Raw genomic sequence first — 22,978 nt, 5'->3', positions numbered from 1 at the left:
GTACTTAATAAGGAGATGTTGAGAAGCAGTGCTGTCTAGATGCTTCCAGATTCTTGAGAACAAATAGCTTGTGCCCCATACCATTGGATTGGGCAATGTGCCTGGTCTAAGTTGTTGATGTTTCATGAACATTGGGAAAATACTAAATGATTTAAAAAAAAAAAAAAACAAAAAAAACCAAAAACCTGTGTCCACATGGTAGTGGTAGGTTGGCAAGCTTGACTCTGGAGCAAGACAGAATCAATGGGACTGCTCATGGGATTTGTTGCCAGTAAATATATGAATAAATGACAATGTAACTCATGCATAAGACCTCGTTTAGCCATTCATACAAGTCTCGATTTATGGGACAGTTGATTGCGCTACCTTTGCACAGTTAGGATACCGCAGCCGTTAAATGTAGTATCACTGGGCAGGCATCACCTTCAATACTTGATTTAGCTGAAGGCTAAACAGTCAGTCCTTGGGCTTGCACAGTTCCTTTTACAGATTTTAATCTTCCTGGCAGGCTTGCCTGAGTTGGGTTAACAGGGCTGATTTAAATGCTAGGTCTTGCTGGAGTTCAGGTATTAGTAGAAGCCTTTTAGTAATGTTTGGATGTAAGCTTATGCCTGACAGGAGGCGGATCCCCTAGTTACTAATTTTAGCATTAACTCTTCTATTGTGATAGATTGGCCTGCTGTGTTATAAGGGAGTCATATTGTTCTTGGATTTTTGGGGTGGAGCTTTGACATACTCTTTGGCTGCGTGAGGGCCCACAATATCAGTGAAGAGTGGCCGAGTTACGTGCTAGGGGAGGTTGTATTCTTTGTTAAAGGAGCTGTACCTCCTTTAAGTTGCTCTTAATTCATTTCATGCAGGTTGGGTCGAGTGTCCTTGGAGGACAGTTAAGGGCAAACTTAGTTTGTTGTCTGTGAAATGAATCTATCGCCCAGCTTTTCACCTCTACTGACAAGTCATCCCACTCTTTTGCAACAGAGACAGGTTTGCTAAGGGACAGCTGCTTGTGAGTAGCTTGCTTGGATTTCGTGGGGGGCAAGCTTAAGGTCATTTTGCTTGGTTGTTTTCACTAAACCTTGATGCAAGAGGTACAAGGGCATATCTTTGCTCTTTGTTGCTTGGAGCTTTTCATTGCTATTTCATCTTTCCCTTGTGGTACAGGACTGTATCATGCCAGTGGGTCTTTTCTATCGCCAATACTAAGTTGGAGGAATGTTTTAGTTTAATGAAGTGGATTTTTAACTAACCTTCAGTTTTGTGATTGGGCTAGAGTTGGGCTTTCAAGATGATCTGGTGTGTGGCAGACATCTTTCAAGTGTAAGCTGGATGCTTTGTTGTTGTAGCTACATCTTAGTGTGCTAAGTACACCTTCCGGTATACTTACCTTGTTATAACTTACCCCATCTTCAGCTGATAAGGGTACTAGTTATCATGGTTTGTAGCTTGTGAGGAGGGTGGTGGGTGTATGTATGTGTCCCTGGGCCAGCTTAAAGTGAGCACTATTGTTTTGCTTTATTGCTAAATCTGCCTTCTAGGGGCGATTTCACGCCCTTTTCCATGACTTTTCTAGCCTAGAAAACGTAGCTCATTCTTCCGTTTCATGGGCTATACCTTGACCTGTCATATCAGCGAGATTAGGCTGTTGTGCTCACTGTGGGACCCTCAGTCGGGGTGAACTGGCAGTGGTGGTGTGTAGGCTGCTTTGGTAAGGAATGGCTGAGTACATTGGGGGTTGTTGATTACAGAACAGGTTCCTCCAGGTGCCTCAACATTTAATTTTAATGAAAATTACTGGAGTTAAACATACATTGAAGTCTAATCTAGCTGAAGAAAACACGTACTGTAAAATAGACTTTGGGCCTTTTGACATAATTTCAGATGTAATGTGTTGCACAACAAGCAGCACAAAATCACTGTACATGTGAAGTAGTTCCATGTGATTTCAAAAGGTAACTGAAATGGAGGAAGTTTTTGGTGTGCTATGAAGATCTTTCTAATCTTTCTCGTCTTCTAGTAGACCGTCTCAGTGACAAGCAGCAAATAAAGTTCCTGATAGTATGAAAAGGACACAGCTCGGAGGTTTGGATTCTGGATTACACAAAATGCTCCATTTTAAAGAATAGTCAGGGTTGTTTAGTGAGGCTGTTTTAATACATTTTAACGTAACTAATTGCCAACGTTGCACAGAAGTCAATCACATTTGAAGATGGTAGTCTTTGTTCAAAAAATGTTGAAAGAATGGGAGATCTGTGCTAGTCAACTACAGAAGCTTCGAGTAGAAGGGCTAAGGACTAGCCTCTTGACCTCTCAATGTGTACAGCAAGGAGTAGCAAAGAGCCGGTAGAGTCAGCTTGTGTGGGTGAATGGGTTCTGAAAAGAGCACCAGGGTAGTTTGGGGTTCTAGAAATCTTATGTAGTGTATTTGACAGGATACAATAAAGCTTATCAGTTAATATTTTAAATCTCTACTGTATTAGAATCTCTAATACTTGGAGATTGAAACAGGTCTCTTCTGGATCCCTGAAGCTGCAAAAAGTGTGTTGTATGTAGCATGAATTACTTGCTGCAGTTGTGTCAGTAATGACCAGCGTGCGGCTGCAAATATTTGGACAGTCAGACATTAATGCTGATGGACTCTGGCTGCTGAAAGATATTTCTAGCCTTTAGAACATCTGGATAGGTGTTTCTAGAGCACCCTGCACCCCCACTCCCCCTTAGTTCTTTTGGTGGGGGGTATTTATTGTCCACCCATGAACAGAAAAATACTGCTACATATAATGTGGAAGATTGTTATCACAGGATTCATAAATATTGCTCTCTTCTTAATTAAAAGATAAGTGCATTTGAGTAGCTGGACTTGGTTGGGGTTTTTTGACTTCACTAGATGAAAACACTTTATTGGTTTTCTGTCTCTTGCCCTAGGCGTGCAATGGAACTGAGTTTTGCTCTTGTTAATGGGAACAATGTCCGTGGAATGATGAAGGAGTTGCTGTATTTTCTAGATTCATGTGAACCAGAGTTCAAGGCAGACTGTGCATCTGGAATATTTCTTGCAGCTGAAAAGTATGGGGTCAATTTACTTGCTACTAATTGTTTGTACATCCTTGGAATTGTGAGCATTTTGTGTGTTGTTCTTCCACGCCTCACCCCCCCCCCCCCTAGAGAGAATATGTTGATCATCGCTTCTCCATTTGTTGATACTTCCTGTGGTTTATCAGCTTTTAACACACTCTGAGGAACAGGACGCACTAGTGTCGCATATGGATAGTCTTTATATCGCCAAACCAGTCTAATATATTTATATCTGCTGCGCTTTGGAACAGCTATTGTGCTGACATGTTGGCCCCATCTCCCCTCCATGCACACAGTCTCTCTGGTTAGTTGCCCAGGTGAGATGATCTCATTACTGTTGAGCCATTGTAATCAGCAGCCTGACTCTGAAGTATTGTATATGCAAGGGATGGCTGTGCTGTATTATACAGACTTGTGTATTCATTCAGCTTTCTAATGTTGGCACTAATACAAAAAAGTCAAAGAATCTGAAGCATCTGGTGTTCTGTTCTGTGGGTGTGGTTGGTTTTTTTGGGGGTGGGGGCTGTGTGTGTTGGTGTCAGTCTCATCCCCATGTGTGTCCCCCCAGCAGTAGGCCAGAAAATAACTGAATGGGGATGTTATGATGATGATGAATTTCTTGCTGGTGTTGAAGGCTAGCAGTTACCTCGCTAACTTGTTTTCTTAATTTTGTCAGATACGCTCCTTCCAAACGCTGGCACATAGACACAATTATGAGAGTCTTAACAACGGTAAGTGAAATTGCCTCTCCTGTGTCTGACTACATAAAAAAAAAATTATATCTGTAGGAAGTTACTCATCATCAAGTTGGAGATGGCTATAAAGGCTGGCAGATAACAAATGCTGCAATATACAGAGAAAGTGTACTTACATGGTAGTGACCCAAGGCAGACAGTCAGAAATATGTAAACTGTAAATATGACTGAGTTTTTTTAGAAATGTGTGTTTCTGAAATCATGCAAGAATACAGCATGTGGCAGAGTGCTTTCTACTGCCATAATCATATTAGCTTCTAAGTTAGGACAGCTCTTTGCTGTCTGTGATTCTAATATATAGTGCTTTCAGGGGGGAGTGAATACAGCCTGAAGTGACTTGCAAAGAGAAAGGGGGTGAAAAAAATTATTGGAATTATTCCAAGTTGAGTTTATCAAAGCTTTTTAATGAAACAGTGTCAAACCTTTCTAGTTCCTCTTCCTTGGGTTTAATTACTACTCTTTACCTACATGACTTTCTTTATAAACATCACAGCTGAGATGGAACTGGAGTATTGTTTTGGCAAACAAGAGGGAAGTGATCTTGATAACTTGGGTAGGCAGTGTGTTCCCTGAGGCAAAGGGGTGGGAAGAGATTTATTTTATCAGTATGAGTGTTCAAATTTGAGAAGTTCATCAAGAAGTGAGTCTGGCTTGTGTGCTGTTTTCCTACCCTGAAACAAAGAAAAGTAGATTATTCTGAACTGAGAACTAATTTCCATTAGAAGGCTAGCTGTGAGAACTGCTCTCAAGTGACTACAATGAAGGAACTTCCTTCAATAAAGTTAACTTCCTTCTTTTGGCTGCTAGATTCTCACTTAGTTGACCTAATTGGGCTCATTAATTTCTTTCTTTTTGCATGCTCTGCTCTCAGTGCCAGAGTGCCTAAACAGAACAGTTATGAACAGTATACATTTTCCCTTCAGTGCCAAAGCTGTGTGATTGTGTATTGCCCCACATACTTCCTTGGCCTTAAAGTGGGATTTTTCCCTCTGAGCTCCCTGTTCCTATGCTTCAACCAAAGAGTGATATGCAGACAAGTTCCTGGGTCCTGTGCTTGTTTGGCATAGAGGCTGGCTTTGAGCAAATGTTTGAATGAGCTGCATTCTGCCCCCAGGGTGACTTTGACTTAAAGCCTTCCATCTAACAGAAGTTTTCTGGGTTGCTTTTTGTTCCTTCTGTAGCATGGGATTCTTGTGTCCATGCTCTTATGCTCCTGACAATTTTGACATATTTATAATATGGATTTCTCTGAGTATGGTTGAGTTCATTAGGAAAATGTACTGTCCTGTACTACTTCTCATCTGAGCCTGCTCAAAATCAACCGTAAAGTGCTTGGGGATGGAGAGGTTGATTTTTTTTATTTCCATGCACATTGGGTGGCTTTGTAAAGGATATCAGCAGATGCTGGGTGTTACTGAGAAGTTGGATAGTGAAACCTAACAACAGTTGTTCTTGCAGGCAGGAAGTTATGTTCGTGATGATGCTGTTCCCAATCTGATTCAGCTAATAACTAATAGTGTGGAGATGCATGCCTACACTGTTCAGAGACTCTACAAAGCCATCCTTGGTGATTACTCCCAGGTAATACCAAATGTGACCAGCTTCAGTTTCCTTGTTGTACTGCAATTAGCATGTTTAGTAAGTGTCTCAAGGTAAGCCAACATCACACTGTCTAGCTCCAAGGAACAGATTGCAGAGGAGGCATGTCTTCTGTAAGTTCATGTTCTTTTTATTTTCTCTAATTCTCTTATGGGATTCTTGATTGAATCAAATATTCCTGTTTCTTTTGCTGTGAAGAACTACTTTGGCTGGAAGGAGGGCTAAGCTTGGTCTGGGAAATGGTGATGGTTAAATTTTGTATTTATTTCTGAGACGTCTGATTTTTCTTCTAACAGCAGCCTCTGGTGCAAGTGGCCTCTTGGTGCATAGGAGAGTATGGAGATCTTCTGGTGTCTGGTCAGTGTGAAGAAGAGGAACCAATACAGGTATGGCTTGGGAAAAATGAACAACTGTGTACCTGGCTGAGGCTGGAGCTGCTTGATGCTGGCTATGTGAGAGGAATACTTGCAACAGTTACTTAGCATTGATGTCCATGGTGGTGATGGACCCTGGACAGAAGCCTCCTTCCCGTTGGGCTGCATGAACTTTTGCTGTGCAGAACACAACTACCATTGGCAGAGTGGTGTGGTTTCAGTGCTGACCTAGCTTGCAGGGTATCTGCTAAGGTCTTAGCTGTGTATTTTGGTGATAAACCTGCCCTTCAGTGTGTGGAACAGGAACTGTGTTTTAAAACTAATACCTTAAGATCTCCACCTAGATGCACCTGTCTCATACACTCTGAACACAATGCTACAGGCTCACAAAGTTGTGGAGGAGGTACAACGTGGCCATTAAGCAAGAGACAGGTTTTTACAGTATGCTCTGGAAGGCTTGCTGCAGAGCTTCTCTCTGTCTCACCCTAATGCTTCTGCACTTTCAGGCAACAGAGGATGAAGTTCTTGATATTTTAGAGAGCGTCCTGATATCTAATATGTCTGCATCTGTTACACGAGGCTACGCTCTTACTGCCATCATGAAGCTTTCCACAAGGTTCACCTGCACTGTCAAGTGAGTTCTCATTGATGTTGTACTGCACAGGGCTTTGTTGCAAATATACTGGCATCATTTGTATTCCTTCGACATGTTCTGCTTCCATGGTTTACAAGAGTAATTTGTTTGTTTTCTTTTATTATTTGTTGTCTTTTACAGTCTTCCTTTGCTTGCAGGGTGGAAGACTTCCAATGATTTGTACAATTTTCTCTGTGGATGTCCTCTACTGTGTAGGCATTTCATCCGCGTTGCTTTTGTTTGGAAACTCCTTTATGGGGAAGAAGTATAAGTCTTTACTTCAATAAGTTGTTCTTTCCAGTTCCTTTTTTTGCTGATGGAGAGAAAAATGGCCTTGTTTGCTACCAATGGCTTCTCAGTGTGGGTGGCTGAGCTTTCTTATGATATGCTTTGTGGTGGTATATTAATCACCTGCTGCTGCTGTTGTGAAGGGACAGTTCAAAAATGAATGTTGCATATATACTCCGGGAAAACAGCCAGTGACTATTGTTTTAAATAAGTTAAAAAGGACACTTGATGAGCAGAGGCCAGATAGTGTCTTCTGGATGACACATGCTAATCCCTTGCTTATTGCTGCTAATTTCATAGTGTGTTTTTTTTTGTTTGCTTCTGTTTCCCTCTGCCCACACACAGTCGCATTAAGAAGGTAGTTTCCATTTACGGCAGCAGCATCGATGTGGAGCTACAGCAGAGGGCAGTGGAATATAATGCACTTTTCAAGAAATATGATCACATGAGGTAAGTGCTGATGAGTTTTGGTGTTTGAAGAGGATCATTATCATCTACTTTCATCTCCTGTGTACCACACTTTGTGCTTTGAGAACTTTGTCTGGTGATAGAATCTGTAATCCTACAGAGGAACTACAATCCCTCCCTGATCTATAGGGTTAGTGTTTTAAGAACTTAACATATCCTGAGAGATTGTTCTGTGGTCAGACTCTCAGCCAAAACATTTGCCCTGCTTTGAGCTTGAACTTGACCAGCTTGTAGGTGTTGAATCTTAAATTTGCTAGCTGAGTAAGCACAGGTAGCATGACATTACCGTAGTCATTCGGTTCAAATTGATTTTAAAATGTCTATGAAATAAGCATGCGGGGATCCATTGACCTGTCCTTCTAAGCTGTGCTCTGAACTTGAGGTAATTACTCCAACTGTTAATGCTTTTAAATTTTTAGAACATCTTTTCAATTTACTCTGTCTTCTTGTAGTATCTGTTTAAAATCTCAAATTCTTCATGAAAAGACATTCTGTTTCACTCTACCGCTCGGCATCCATGTTTTACAATTCATGAGCATGTTAACCTCCTCACACCTTATCATTGAGAGGTCCCCATTCATCGTTGCTTTGCTCAAGTGATTGTTTCTTTGAGAAAGTTTAAAACCCTGTTTTGTGGAAATAACTAAATCTGTAATTCTTTGCAGAATAGTCCTTAATCTGCCACATGCAATAGTTAATTGCTGGTATGTAGGGGCACTGTAGATTCTTCTGTTCAGTGAGGATTCTAAGATTGGAGGACATCTTCTGGGGATTAACGTCATCCACCCTTGAAAACTTTCCTTAAGATTCCATTGGATGAAGGCACATCCATTTTAGAGTCTAGATAAGAGGACAGAGAAAGTGGGTGCCACTGAACTAAATACTGACTGTGTTTCTAGGGGCCTCCAAAGCTTGTTTCAAAGGCTCTTCACAATCATTTTTTTCCAACAGTACCATCCTATTCGCTATGTGTAGGACACAACTTCCTTGGGATTTCCTCTTTTTCTCTCCTCCCATGGGATCCATGCAGCAACTCAAGTTGTTCTTGGAAAAGTCATTTTAATGAGCTAGGGTGCATGAGCTGCCTAGGGCTTTGCATGAAGCCTTATGAATGAGTCGAGAAAAATCTAGCATGAGAGGCTTTGGATCTGAGTTGACCATTGTAGATGGTGGTGTCTGGCAGTCAGTTGGCTTTTGATCAGATTGGCAGTGTGTGCTATTCATAGTTTTGGTAGCATTGCCCTTCAGAAAAATATATGTGAACTTCATTTGGTTTTACAAGAGAGCATCTGTATTCCATGCCCATCCCCCACCCCACCCCCCAGTATATCCTGCTGTTCATTACAGTGTAAAGGTCAATATTTAATAGTTTCTGCTCATTAAGACTTTGTTCATGGTCAAAAATGTGGCCCATTGCTGGATTTATTGGCACTAGAACACTTTTGCAGCCCAGAAGATGTGTAGACAGTGTGGCTTACCCCTGTTACATGCAGCACTTTGTGGCTTGATATGCAAGGCTAATGTCCTTTCTTGTATTACAGACTAGTTCCCCCCCATACAGGTTTTTTGGTTTGATGTCAGTATTCTAGATCCCATGCCTCTTCAGTCTCTGCATCATTTCAGGAAGATACTCTCAAGGGCTCAACTTCATTTGGTTAAATGAAAGCATGGTGATTTGCTTTTTCAACATCATCACCTGTTCTAAGGGGTTAACTGTTCTTTAAAGAGAAGTCAAATGAGCTCACTCTGACTCAGCTGCATGTGGAACAGAGCAGTCAAGTGTCCCATGCCTGCAGTTAATCCACCATTGCTAAATTACTTAATCTTTGTCTTGGGTTTGTTATCCTAGCCCCATGGTGGAAACTGTGTCAAGTACTAGGGGAAAACAGGAGGCGGGAAGGCTTGCTTGGCTTTCAGATTTCAGGTGATGTATTTACACTGGCACAGAATGCTAGGGATTACTTCTGACTGCCTGAAGCTGTCATGCAGTCTTACAGTTTTCTTGCATTGGAACTAAAAGGAAAAGGCAGGTTGCCCTGTGTATATCATCTCCTGAATGTCTGTGTATTTGGACCGGGATCCAGGAAGATGGCACAGTGTGACTATGTCAGCTTCTTTCAGGCCAGCCCTGCTTGAGAGAATGCCAGTAATGGAGAAAGTCACCACCAACGGCCCTACTGAGATTGTACAGACCAACGGAGAGACAGAGCCAGCAGTACTGGAAACCAAACCTCCACCTTCTGGATTGCAGCCTGCTAGCCAGGTAATGGAAACTGATCTAGGGTAAGCTTCCTCTGCCTGTCAGGCCACACTACCAGCCACTGTCAACAGTAAAATGAGAACATCTCCCTCCCCCTCTCTGCCTCTTTGCTGGTTCTGGCCTGGTGGTGATTGCATCATCTCTCTGCTCTGATGGCTCTGGTGTCAAGGACAGGAGTGCGGAAGAGGTCACTGTGGGGAGTGCAAGAGCAGGGTGGGGTAAAGACATATATCCCCCAACCTGTCTCGGTGTGCGTGAACTCTATCCTTCGCTGCCTTTATGGTCTCAAGAGCATGGAAACTAGATTTCACGTGGGGCATGGGACCATAGCCAAATTAAGAACCTTTCTGACTGGCCTGCAGCTCTGTTGATCTTCAGTCTGAGAGCAAGTAAAATCCATTACATTTGCAAGGGAGACTAACAGGAAGTTGAATATGTGCCTATTCCATCCACTCTCTCATTAGGCAAATGATTTATTGGACTTGTTGGGGGGAAGTGATATAACACCTGTAATCCCCACTGCACCTACAAGCAAGCCAGCCTCTGCTGGTGGAGAGCTCCTTGACCTCCTGGGAGACCTCAACCTAACAGGTGAGCAGGCTGCATCTCTTAAAAATCTGTGTTCTCAGTCCTGGGGCGGCATGAGGGCTGGCTAGTTCTTGACTTTCTATCATCCTAGACTTCACACTTAACTCTTCCCAAGATCCATGTTAGCATACAGGTGGGAGTCAGGAAATAAAGTCACAGGTTGACTCTGCATGATTAGCTGGGGAGACTTGAGTATTTTCATGCTTCACCCTGGGAATGCTCTGGGCCTTTCCAGAGAGGACTGGGAGATGTGTGGAATTCATTCCATTTGAATGCCTGCTAGCTCAAGAGGAGCCAATCCATGTTAATGAAAGCCAAGAAGGGGAGGATGACAACACAGATGACTTGTAGAGCTTCATGTAAAGAAATATGATGCACAGCAGTTGATCTTCAGAGAAGGAGTAATTACTCTTTGTTTCCTGACAGCTAAGTAATAATACTTCACCATTTCTTGTAGGTTCTCCAGTATCTGCCCCTGTGCCCCAGATAGCACAGCCTCCGTTCCTGCTTGATGGACTTTCATCACAGCCTCTCTTCAATGATATTGCTGCAGGTTAGGGATGTGTAAATTCTTTAGCCTGAAGTGCCACAGCACCCAACCAAAACAGGAAACAAGGGATAGTCAAAAAAAAAAAAGGGGGGGGGGGGGGGTGGGAATTTGGAAGTGTGGCACAGACACTGGAGGAGAAAGAGGGAGTGTGTTTAATCTTAGAAGAGTTCGTCTGGGGTCAAGTAAATGTGTTCTATGGTGTTGAGAATTAATCTCCAGATTCCGTAGGTCTGCTGCTTTTTTGTTTTCTACAGGAATCCCCTCCATTACTGCGTACAACAAGAATGGGCTGAAGATTGACTTCACCTTTGAGAGGTCAAACACCAACCCTAGTGTCACTGTAATCACGATACAGGCCTCCAACAGCACAGAGCTGGATATGACAGATTTTGTTTTCCAAGCTGCAGTACCAAAGGTAGAGCCACGTAGGGCAACTAAGTGATAGGTTGAGGGCCAGCTGCAAATAATTCCTGAATGGTGCTTTCATGTAGACAGAAACTTGCAAGGTAAACACTAATCTTTCCCTTTATTCTTAGTTTCCAAGAAATATACCATGCTCTTTGCCACTATGAATATGTGAAAAAATCTTTTAAGCTATTAGTTGCTTATAAAAGTGTAAATGAGTCCCTGCATGGTGATTAGTGATGATCTTCCTTTAAACACTGAATTGTCTCCCCTTGCACTTAGCTGCAGCACAAAACAGGGGAGACAGATATTGCCTAGTTTATAACGGAGTGCAGACCATTCAAGTAGGATGCGATTGGAATGTTCTTCAAGTTTGGGAAGATAAATTAACTTAAGGGAATTTCACTTCTAGGAATTAGTAATGCTCTAATTCAGATTGGTTTCATGCCTGCCATAGGAAGAAATCAGGGAAAGAACAGGCCTCCCAAAGTTACAGGTATGCTGAGCAGACTTAACTGTTCCTCTGCATGTGACACTTGAAACAGTACATCACTGCTGATCTTGGTACGCTACAGTAAGCCCCCACCCACTAGTTTTTGGGCTATCTGGATTTTTACTTATGTGGAAAGCAGGTGGGCCAGTGAATATTTTGTTCTTTACAGATAGGGAGTTGAACTGATTGTTCAGAGCCAGAAACTGAACTCTTAGTTTTCCTTGGTTTCTGTCAGTGCAAACAAATCACTTTGTTCTCACTTAAGCATCAAATTGTTTTCTCTTTGCTCTTTGTTCAGACATTCCAGCTGCAGCTCCTGTCTCCCAGCAGCAGTGTCATCCCTGCATTTAACTCGGGGACCATCACACAGGTCATTAAAGTCCTGAATCCACAAAAGGTGAGTGATTCCAAGATCAGTTATTAAAGATGCTGTCTTGGAGTCATGCATTTAGTGGCAGTCAGTTAAGGATGCATCTCTGATGAGAGATAAGGAGTGATGGTAGTGAACAATGTGTTTTTAATGACAGTTGTTTTGGTTAGGGTTAGGAAAAGTTACAAAAAAAGCCAGGAGGTTGTGGGCTCAGATTTGGCCTTCTATTTGGTTATGCTGCTGAAACAGATTCACAGCTTTGCTATCTTCGTGAATTCATGGATGTCTCTTGCATTGGAATGGTTGTTAAACAAGTTTTTAGATGACCTTTTTAGGGGAGCTCAGCCTCATGACTGTATGTTGTAAATGTGATGTATTGAAAGGCAAGTGTCTTGCCATATAAATATATTCCATATTTGTTCTTGCTATTTCAATGCAGCGGCATTACTTGAAATATTTGTTACACAAAAAATAGCTTGATCCGTAATCTTAACAAAATTGTCTCAAGTGGTGTCATTTGTTTTTAATGTGGTGAGTGTAGTTTTAAATGGTTGATGGAAAGAATCTTTTAGGTATGATTTAACCATAATTTCATTTGTTTTACAGCCTTCAGAGGCAGGCTTAAAGACTGTGATACAGCAGACTTGAGGAGAGGGTGGGGTGTGGCCTTAAGAGGCTTTGCAGGTATTTAGATGGCATCAGAAAGAAAAATAAAATTGAGATAAGGGTGTCCCAGAGAGGAAGAAATACATTAAGATGTTAAAAATCTTGGAGAACTTGAAACACCTTAAGGCTTTCATAGGTTAACACTTATGTACTGCTGTAGTTAAGTGTTGCTGCTAGACTGATGTACAAATCGGAAAAATTCTCAAATCTCAGCCCAAGATTTCACTGAAATAGCTATCTTCTAGTGCATAGGTTTTGTGGTGTCCATGCATCATCCCTTAGTTCCGTGCAGTGTGCTCCCCTCTGCCTGTATTAAGGTACAAGACTAGTTACTGTTTGTCTTGTATACATGTGATACGAATTTCTCTGTGGTGCCATGGAGCACCTTTCAAAGATCACCTTGAAAGCTATTTTCTGAACTTGAGAGAGCTTAGGAGTTTTCCTTTAAGGTGCCAGAAGTTGCAGTATATCCACCTCAGATGGGATCCACAAAGTAGAATACACCTAGATAGTGGGATGCTTTCTTGTTGGAACACCAGAATGCCTATGAACACTTCAGAACACAGAGGTGCAAAATAGTATTTTACTACCCTTTTCTAATTCTTCCACCTCAGGCATTTGTGCATCTCTTACTGTCAATTAGATTGCTACTGCCTGAACGTACAGCTTTGCAAGAACCCTGTCATGAGCTAGTGTAGTTACCTGGAATACTCAGGGAGGCAACCTCACAACAGCCTTGCTACCTAGGAGGTAGCTGTTTGTCTTGTCAGTGTTGTAAAAAAAAAGTCTTTTCACCTGGACATGGACTGTCATTGTGCTGGATTGAAATGGATGGCCAGTTTCCCAAAACAATGCCAAATATAACAAAACCTGACACTGATTATCGTGATATATCGGTGATAAAGTATAACTTCTTTATCTTGAGGCTGGTTGGAGCAGTAGTCATCCTTCTTTCCCTTCCTCTGCTATCCCTTTTGCATGTTTAACTGTAGGTATGGGGAAAAGAGCCAGAAACAGCCAACTCTTTGCTTTTCCTTTTAGGGTTTTTGGGAAGCAAGATTTTTTTGAGAGTAAGGAGAACAGAGAACCTAGGTGGAGCATGCTGTGCTCTAGCTATTATTAAGGGCCACCAGATGACAGCCAAATGACAGTGTAAAACAACTTCTGAGCTATTCTGTTATTTACTCACAGCAGGAGGAAGTGTTCTTAGAGACTCTGTTTCTAGTCTTTTTTAGGCTATTTCCTTCACAGTGCTATTGCTCTATGCAATATTTGAAGTTTCCAGACCACTGCTTTGAGTGAACAGCTAGTATGGGAAACGACATCTCTCCCTGTGAGCCGAAGTGCAGAGCAGCGGAGTCTGGATCTGCCCCCTACTTTCTTCCGTTGTTAGCTGGGACTTTAAGGCAGTGATTTTTTTTTTTATTAAAGGACTTAAACGCTTGTGAGAGCAGGGCCAGTGCAAAGAGAGATGTGGGTCAAAGCTGTGCTATAGATCAGGTACAAGCTTTCAGAAAAACTGAAATTACAGTGCCCAATCAACATCCTACCAGATTAAGCACTTATCTGCAGTGTCATAGCTTACGCTGCACATCCTTCCAGCAAGCTCTTGTGGTGAGGAAAAGGTCTGTGTTTTGTATTTGTGGGGTAAGGGAGGGGAGCTGGACATGGGAGGATTTGCTGACCTTTAATGAAGACCTGAATTTGTTTTGTTTGTTGTTTTCTTTCCCCCTTTTTCTCTTGTAGCAACAACTACGTATGCGGATCAAGTTGACATATAATCACAAGGGCTCAGCAATGCAGGATCTAGCAGAAGTCAACAACTTCCCCCCTCAGTCTTGGCAGTGAGGCTCTGGCACCATTCTTATTCTCACCCCACCCAATCAAAAGAACTCTGGGAAGAAGGTTGTGATCCTTGGCAATCCCCCAAACTGCACCATGGGCATGGGGAACAGATGAGACCTGCTGATGAGGAGGAATTTTCCTGAAGTGATTGCTGACTTTGAAGCATATCTATTAAGACTAATCTCCTCTCCTCTGCTGATGAGGCTGGTGGCTTGTGGAGACTACTGTGCACTCCCTCACACACGCATTCACAGCCAGAAGCAACGTTCCCTTCTCCCTTCCCCTCCCTTCCTTCCCCCCCGACCCTCTGTAAAGAAACACAGCCTGGTTGGAAGAGAAGTCTGGAATTTCTAGCAGGGAAACTTTCTTCTCTCTGCAGCAAGTGAACAGCTGTCCCTTCTTTCTGCTGTCTTTTTCCCCTGGGGGTGGGCAAGATGTGTCGTCATACATTACTAGCTGGATTCCTTCAGGCACTTCCATCTGGGGCTCAGACTGGGGACTTGGGGAATGTCAGGCTGCCCTGCCTCTTCTTGTATCCCCAATATCTGAAGGGACTGGAGGCTTCTTATGGCCTATTCAGTGCATTATTGTATACACCCACCTCTTAGTTATGTGATACGTACCAAGAGCAAGTTAGGCCTTGGGAGTTCATCTGCAAACCTGGCACAGTGCAGGAAAAGAGGTGCTAGTGAGCGCTGGTAAAATTGCTTTGGTGCTGTACTTGGAAATGAAGACCTTATACTTTAATTTTCTTTCTTTCCATCGGTAGCTACAGCTGTGCAGATTCACAGTCTTCTGTAGCTTCCCCAGAAAGCACGGTGATTTACGAGAGGTGTAGAGATACGAGGAGCAGCTGGTTTTCTACCACAGACTGTTTCAAAGCCTTTTAACCCAGTAGTTGTGGTTTATGGTAGAAAAGATTTACTCGGTTTTGTAGATCAGTCTTTGAGCAAGGGCTCTGTTCCTGCTCATCAGAGACTATGCTGCAAAGTTGCTCTTCCCCGTTATTCCAGACCTTCTCCCCAATTTAATTTCCAGAGCCTGTTGTAGACCCCCTGGATTCCATTTGAGTTACTTCTGACTGGGATATTTGTGTTGTATCTGTAATATTGGCACTGAAATAAAGACCATGCGGTTTAAAGAGACCTTTTCCCATTTTGTAACTTAATTGATCATTGTAGTTTTGCTCCTTGCTCCCCTTTCAGAGAAGTGTGCAAGTTAGGTTCAGATTGAAGGTTAACTAAACTGTTTCTTGAATGGAAGCCAGCTGTTTTGGGTATTTGGATCCAAAGATGTGAGGTCCAGTACTCTTCTAAGCTTATAGAAAGCTGTGTTCGGTTATGCTTCCTAGTGGGAACTGTTGTCAAGGTAGTACAGTTCTGTGAATTCTCATGGAGGTGATGTATAGGACAGAAAGCAGTGTGGCAAAACTATTCAGATGTTCAGCACTCTTCAGGGAGGAAGAGAGGAGAATATATATTAGACCATCCATGAGTGTGCTGGTAAGCTGAAGTTACTCCAGCTTCCAACCCAGTGCTTTCTCAAAAAAAATGGATGGCACACCTGCTTTAATTTTGTTCTGGAGCTTTCCAGATAGTGATCATTCAGCGCTCTGGTGGCAAGCTCAGGCACAGCTTTTTGTGTCTCCAAAAGTGCTAACACAGGCTCCAGTCCTTGCCAAAAACATTACAAGAGTGGTGCATGGTGTACTTAGGGAAAAATGAAGACCTATTCTGCCCTTGGATTGGGAGCAGGAGGCCGGTAAAGGTTACTCAGTCTGCTGTGGTTTTAAGTGCATTAAGTAATATAGGACCAACTGTCACTGACTTCAGTGATGGTCTGTGTAGTGGAAGAAGTTTATATTTTCTTGGAGGGCGTTTTTACTGCCTTACTGATGAAACAGGCTTGGGTCTTTGTATTAGCAAAGAGCTTTATTATTCTACTGGAACTGGCATCAATCAGCATAGAGTTACAAAATCTAGCCAAATGATGTATGATTTCCTTAAAAGTAATCCTGGATTGTGACAGGGTCATGCCTTGGCTATCAGTGGTGAGATAGATACTGTGCTTCAGCTAGAAGTATGAAGCAGACAGTCTCGCAGAAAATGACTGAACTGAAGTCCATTTGTGGGTGCTGAGCATTTACCTTTGCTGATTTCACTGCAGCTGTGACTGTTCACCACCCCACTAGCTCAAACTCAGTGTTGAAGGCCGAGCATGTGAAATCTAGACTCTAGTGAGCTCTGAGGTCAGATATGAAGCTAAGAGAAAGTCTTTGCCTTAGTTCCTGAACTCCTGTAAGTTCTCCCATTCTCCTTACAGTTGTACATGGTCACTTGTACTGAAAGCTGGCACACATCAGTCTCCATTTGGTTTTGTTGAGAAAGAGCATTGGTGTAGGAGATTAGATGGGGAGATCACCTGGCCGGTTTGTTGCACATAGTTGGGAACAGCCTATGTTGTCCCTCTTGTACTTGTTTTCTGTCCCCTAGAACAGCTGAGTTTTGCTGTTGGTCTCTGGTAAGCTTGTAGGGTAAACTCCTACGGTGTTCTTGGCAACTTCAGCCACCCTTGCACAGTGTGTTTAGGGGAATAAGCACTTTGTCATGTATCTCTGAGATGAGGTGGTGCGTGTACCTGAAATGCATTTGCTTGAAGCCATCTTTGGCTATGAAGTACTCCCCTGTAGCAGCCAAACGTTCTTGTTGTCCTTGGAGCTCTTTCCCTTCCTGGCTGTGGGTTGGGGTACTAATGTTATGCCAGAAGGAAGGCCAGGTTTCACATGTTCCTGTATCTGCAATACTAGATACCATTGCTTGCTCCCTGACCCCTAGGTGCATCTCTTAAGCTCTGTGTTGCTGCTTTGTTTTCTCACTGAAGGGTGCTCACATGTCCAGATCTGAGGCACTCGGAGGATAGGGCGAGTCTTTTTTTTTTTTCTACCGGTTGAATGCAACGGTTCTTACATGTCTGGTCAGCATTTTCCTTGCTTCAGTGTAAGGGGAATATAAAGGGAGCAAGACACAGACTTGAGAGATTATCTGGATTTTTTTCAAGTGAATGTATTTTGAGTTAAAAAATGATAGAATAGTGGCTGTAATGGGCCTGAAAGGGGAGGGGAGACAGGAAAGTCCTAAGATTTTACTTCACCCAGGTTTTGGTTGGACAAAATATGGCCTTGAACAACCTTTTGAAGCAATATCAGTGAGGGGACTGCCACCTATACAGTACCTTGGATATATAACTCAGAAGGTGCTGGAATAGCTGGGAAAGGTGACTTAGTGCCTTCCCCAAGGCTGGTACTAGCTACAAGATCGAGCAGCAAAGATGAGTTTTGTTTTGGTTTTTTTTAGATCTGCTGGTGCGCTTTCTATGTGTTCATTTTCTACTTGGGAGCTGTGAGGGAAGGAGCTACTGGACTCCTCCCTCTGAACTTTCACTCTATTCCTGTATATTCCTTTTTCTTTCCTGATGTTGTAATTTACATTTTACATAGAGCCCCATCCCACCTCTTTGACAGTATAGTTAAAAAAAAAAAAACCCACCAAAAAAAACAACCTAAAAACCCCAACAAACCCAACCAAATTTAAAGTAAAAACATGCCATTTGAGCAGGGAGCCTGGTGGCATTCTAACTTCTGCAGACCTATTTTTGAGATGTGAAAAATTTAAATAAATGCTGAGTCTTAGGTGAGTGAGGAGCATAACAGATGTAAACATTTTCATGGGGTGCATTAGACTTCTGCTGTGTGTATTGTCTTTTGGTTGAAACAAATTATGAAGTGATTAATAAAATGAGTCAATATTCAATGATTTAAAGCTGTGCCTTGTTGCTTTTTGCAAGTACAGTGGGATAGGACTTACTGATTCTTAACATTTGGCCGTGACAAGGTCAGATGATGTGAAATGGTAAGAGCAGAATTTGAAAAACTTTCCAGGAAATTTCAGAGAGTAAAATCAGTGTAGACAATTGGATAATGTTTAAACTGTTCATGTGAAATATCACCCTGAGAGAGGGCTTGTCAACTACGAGCAGCAGTACTTGTCCAGGTGCTAGAAAGGCGTGATGAGATCTGAACACAAGAATGTTTTTCCCCAGTGTTTGCAGCCTGCCCTTGGAGTTCATTATGATTCCTTTGCTGATTAAAAAGCTGCCTTTCATACTCTATGTGCCTCAGGGATAAGGATTGTTGTAATTTTGTTGTCTGTGAAAGCAATACACGTGTCTGCGGTAAGGTTCTTCCTTGCATTTTCTAGTCACACTTTATTAGATAGCTTTTCATGTGTTTTCTAACACATAATTGTACTTTGCAAAGTGCAGTCTCCTGTGTATTGCCATACACCTTTCCGTTATGGAGATTCTCTTGAGGCAAAGTAGTTTGAGAACTACAGGGCTATAGCTAGAAATGCATTGTAATCATGCCTTTCTGTAGAGCAAACCCAATGGAAATTTGATTTATTTTTAAAGTCTTCTCAGCTCATGGGTACAGTCCGGAAGTGTTAAGAAATAGGTGGCTGTTCAGTTACTGCCGTGGTTTAATGACATGAATTAATGCAAAGTGCCAGAGAGCACGCGTAACCTTGCTGGTAAGATGGGTTGTCTGTCAGTTCCTTGTGTTTAAATGGGAGAGCCCTCCAGACACCAGAATTCGGAAGTGGTATCGGAAACAGTGGGTCTGTGGCAGTGAGCAGTCGGTCCCCTGAGGCCCCTGTTCTGGAGCAGGACAGACCGCTGGGACGCTGTTTCTCAGCCTCTGTCCTGTGGCAGGGGCCCAGGGAGCGCTGTGAGGCGCTGCTGTGTGCGTCACAGCAGAGTGCTCAGAGAGACGGGGAAGGCGGCAGGAAGTGTTTAAAGGAAACCTGTAATAGAACTCAGCGTTTGGCACAGTAATAATACCAACGGTGGGAATTTGGAAAGCACGTCTGGACTTAATTCTGAAATAAACTAGGAGTTAGTGTAGTGTAGCAAGGAAGAAATGTGATGACTGCAGGCTAAAGCATGTTTGCAGTTTGGAACCATTGGCACTTATGGGGAAGGTGGGAGGCTTCTGTTGTAATGTGCTCGATCCTGTTCAGGCATGAACAGTAGCTGTCTTCAAGCATTCATCGAATTCTGGTAAACTGCGCAGTGACGATGGTAATTATCAGCAGCCACCACGTCAGACTGCCTGAGCTGATGTGCCTGGCCGGCACGGCGCTGAGAGGGCGATGTGCAGGTACTCCGCTGTGTAACTTCAGCCCTGGGAGGCAGGTGGTGGCAGGCAGGGGGTAAGCGAGGGGGGTGGCGTGGCGGGCGATTTCAGAGCATGGGGGCGGGCTCGCTCTCTCCCCCCGCCCGGTCAGTAGGCAGTTGGCGCCTGACGCCCCAGAAGCAGCCGTGTCACCTGCACTAGCGCAGTGCCAGGCCGAGAGCGCTGGGGAGCGCAGCCCGCGGGCGCTGCAGCACCCGCCTGCCGAAGGCTCCCGGAGCTGCTCCGGCTCAGCCGCTAACCCGGCCGCGCCCGCGGAGCTGGAGCTGCGCGGCGGCCCCGGCAGGCCCAGCAGCGCCGGGCGCGCTCAGGGGCGGGGCGGGGCGGGGCGGGGCGGGCCGTCGGGCGGCGGAAGCCCGCGCGCTTCCGGGGCGGGGCTGCCGCTGCCCGGGGTCTCGCCGTCCGGCCGGTGATGGGGGAAGCCGGGCCGGGACTGGGGGCCGGGCCGGGGCCCAGGGAGACGCCGGAGCCCGAGGAGGACGAGGCGGCGGCCCCGGGCGGTGCACGGGGGGGCCGGGCCGGGCCCCGCGGCGGCATCCGGGTGCTGAAGGTGAGGAGCGGACCGGGGCCTGCTCTGGGGCCGCTCGGGGCCCGCCGGCCGCTCTCGGCGGGGCGGGCCGTGGGGTGCGAGTCGTCGCAGTGGGGCCGCCTCGGCTGCTTGGGGCCGCGCCGGAGGCGCTGCCCGCATCGACTTTGGCGGGACGGGGGGCTGGGTTCTTTCTGTGCTTGTCTCCGAGCGGGGCGGCCCGGCCTGGCGCCCGGGGGGTCCCGCCGGCTCCTGGCGAGGGGTCCGCCCGCGGGCCCGGCCTGCCGTGGGGAGGGAGGCCGGGCGCTGCCGAGCCGGGCGGCGGCTGACATGCCGGTTTGGGCTTGCAGAGGAACGTGAAGCGCAACGGGAGCAGGAGCCGTTTGATCAGGAGCCGCTTTGGTTCCCGTGAGAGGGACTGGCTGAAAGAGGACGTCGGACGAGGCTGCGTGTATCTCTATGGAAAAGATTCTGCAGCTACTGCTTCTTCAGACTTGCGCTTGGTCCTCTGTACGGTAGACACCCTGGCGTCCGAGATATGCGATGGAGAAGGGAGGAAAAACCTCTTTTTGCAGCTTCATGGAGACCTGGTCAGGTGAGGGTGGAGAAAGGATAAATCAGTTTAAGAAACGTTGCTTTTGTCTTGGGGAGCACTGTGCGTGCCTCTGCACGTTAGCAGGACCAATGTGGGACAGACAGAGGCGGCTGGTAGCAGTTACAGCCGTGGGTAATGCAATCCATAAAAATGAAGCGGTGGTGCACCTTTTACACATTTCTTAGTTCAGCCATAGGTAGTTTGGCTGGTACTCGAAGAGGAAATATGTTCTCATTTTATAGGTAGAAGCTACTGTTCATATACTCCTTTGTTATGTTTTATGTTACAGATGTTTTAGCATCCAGAAAACTTAAGCTATTTAGGAGGCTGTAAACAGGTGTTCTGAGTCAGTGAAACATGTAAGGTACTTTCACAGTTATGTCATTTAATATTTATGTGTTAGCGATTTTTTTGCCAAGAAGAGTTGCCACGTAAATAATTAAAGGTAGAAAGGTAACGTAGTAGGGGTTATATAAGGAAGGCTTAAGCATCAGATTATACGTTTTATGCCTGCAGTCGATTTAGACTGTAAATAGACAGCTCAAGGTTTAATGTGCGTGAACATTACACTGTGGATGTATTGTGGACTCCTCTAGGTTTACAAGCTCCCATTATGTTTGTCAGGATTTAGACTTTGCATTGATTCTTCTGGACTTAACATTCAGTTGCCACTCCTGTTCTCAGGGGAGAAAAATTGCTGTGGTCTTCTTACTTGAAGGCAAAGCAGTAGAGCCAACATACGCTGAACAAGACTAGTAGCTGTTTTTTTGATACCAAAACAAAAGTCGTAAGTCGCACGTATCCAAATTTTACAAACATGGCGCGTGCCTGATCAGGTAGGGCAAAGGAGTGATACTGGCGAGAGCTGCAGAGAATAGGATGTGGTTAAAACCGGCTGTTGAAAAAAGTTGTTTAGACCCTTTTACCTCGCCCAGCTTGGGTTATTGGAATTGGGGATAGTTCAGTTGGATGGACACTTGACCATAGCTATCAAGGCAGCTGAAAATCTCCATTCATTGCATGAAGAAATTACAAGGAAATTGGCTTGTTTTGGATCCTAACAGTGAGCGGATTTCCCAGCATTTAGAAAGTAGAGCAGACCCTTTACTGCGTATCATGAAAAAGCCTGGGTAAAGCTTGTAGGTGTGTTCAGAGAGGGACATTTTGACTTTTTTTAGCTTTTGAAATGGGTTTTGTGTTTGAGTTCTTTTCAGTATCTGTGTCTTGTCTCATGTTAGGTAGCCATGCCTGTCTTTGTTTTGTGGCAGACTTTGCACTGGATAAGCAAATCGGTCCTGCTACCAGTGTTTCGGAAGCAAGTACTGAGTTGTAGATGTTTACTTCCCACTCTCGTTGCCTCTTGGTCTGTATAACGCTTTGTCAGACTTTGTCTTAAATTTAATTGAGAATTCTTGATTACGGTGCATCCGTTCCTTGTAATTCTCAGAATGTATTTACCACAGAAGAGATCCCTGAATTACTTCCCGCCGGGGGTGTTCTCAGCAGAGAAATGGGAGTTCCCAGCATTGCTCTGGTAACATTTGTGTTGCTAACAGGAAGCAGGCCTGAGTGGCACCTGCTTGCATGACTACAGGAAGATGACAGAATGCTCAAGATACCCCCATGCCCTGTTGAGGTAATTCCTTCCTCGAACAAAGTTTTCTGATTAATAATGTGTCCATGAATATAAATTATTCTGTTAAGCATCTGATGCATTTTACACTTAGGTACATTTGTCTCCCAAAGAACTTAAGAATTATTCCCCCCTTTAGTATCAGCAGGTGACTTTCTTACAGAAGCCAACTGTGGCAGTATTGGCATCTGATTCAGAAGACTGAAAGCTGGACAGTAGATGGAAAAATAACAAACGTTTTTGTGTATTCACTTTAAAAGTTCGGTGGTGTCCTTGTGATCATTCTGCATTTCCCTTTCAAGTCTGCATGCAGGGGAGGGAGTCAGTTTCTGTCAGAACTTTTTTTTTCTTCTCCACAGTGTACCTCAAGGACCTTTAGAATTCTCCTAGCCTTTCCTGCTGTTAGCATTCTTTCATATTCAGAAATTATACCTTCCTGCAGAGGGGAGGATTAAACAAAATTAGCATGGATACTTTCTTTGGTCTGATACCTCTCACAACAAAAATGTGAACTGCAAAGATCTGAAACCTTGACTGTTGCTTATGAAGGGGAGCTACAGTTGCAGCAGGAGTTGTGGAACTGTTGCTGCTTTTTGTTGGCTTTTCTGT

The 22,978-nt window shown here is 44.2% G+C and overlaps 2 protein-coding genes across 7 annotated transcripts in view; both read left to right on the top strand.

The window, feature by feature from the left end:
* AP1G1 (adaptor related protein complex 1 subunit gamma 1) overlaps window positions 1-18,179 on the top strand; it is a 51,973-nt gene extending 33,794 nt beyond the window's left edge. For 2 of the 3 annotated variants that reach the window (XM_080365118.1, XM_080365119.1), the window contains exons 12-23: window positions 2,923-3,063; window positions 3,749-3,803; window positions 5,286-5,408; window positions 5,723-5,812; window positions 6,307-6,434; window positions 7,068-7,172; window positions 9,312-9,453; window positions 9,915-10,041; window positions 10,496-10,591; window positions 10,843-11,003; window positions 11,785-11,883; window positions 14,269-18,179. In XM_080365118.1, coding sequence (XP_080221244.1) covers window positions 2,923-3,063; window positions 3,749-3,803; window positions 5,286-5,408; window positions 5,723-5,812; window positions 6,307-6,434; window positions 7,068-7,172; window positions 9,312-9,453; window positions 9,915-10,041; window positions 10,496-10,591; window positions 10,843-11,003; window positions 11,785-11,883; window positions 14,269-14,370 — 1,369 coding nt within the window. In that variant the 3' untranslated portion in view covers window positions 14,371-18,179. The other variant, XM_080365120.1, reaches the window with a different exon arrangement.
* Window positions 18,180-19,947: 1,768 nt separating this feature from the next.
* The window catches only part of PHLPP2 (PH domain and leucine rich repeat protein phosphatase 2), a 40,751-nt gene continuing 37,720 nt past the window's right edge, over window positions 19,948-22,978 (top strand). Inside the window, exons 1-2 of one of the 4 annotated variants that reach the window (XM_080365104.1) lie at window positions 19,948-20,165; window positions 20,492-20,736. In XM_080365104.1, the coding sequence (XP_080221230.1) occupies window positions 20,028-20,165; window positions 20,492-20,736 (383 nt within the window). In that variant the 5' untranslated portion in view covers window positions 19,948-20,027. Of the gene's footprint in view, window positions 20,166-20,491; window positions 20,737-21,025; window positions 21,101-22,183; window positions 22,373-22,978 lie in introns of those variants that run through there. The other 3 variants (XM_080365102.1, XM_080365103.1, XM_080365105.1) reach the window with 3 other exon arrangements.

The sequence above is a fragment of the Falco punctatus genome (genome assembly GCF_963210335.1).
Source record: "Falco punctatus genome assembly, chromosome: 14".
NCBI lineage: Eukaryota > Metazoa > Chordata > Aves > Falconiformes > Falconidae > Falco > Falco punctatus.
The sequence above is the reverse complement of the archived record's forward strand: the minus strand, read 5'-3'. Positions and strand labels throughout refer to the sequence as shown.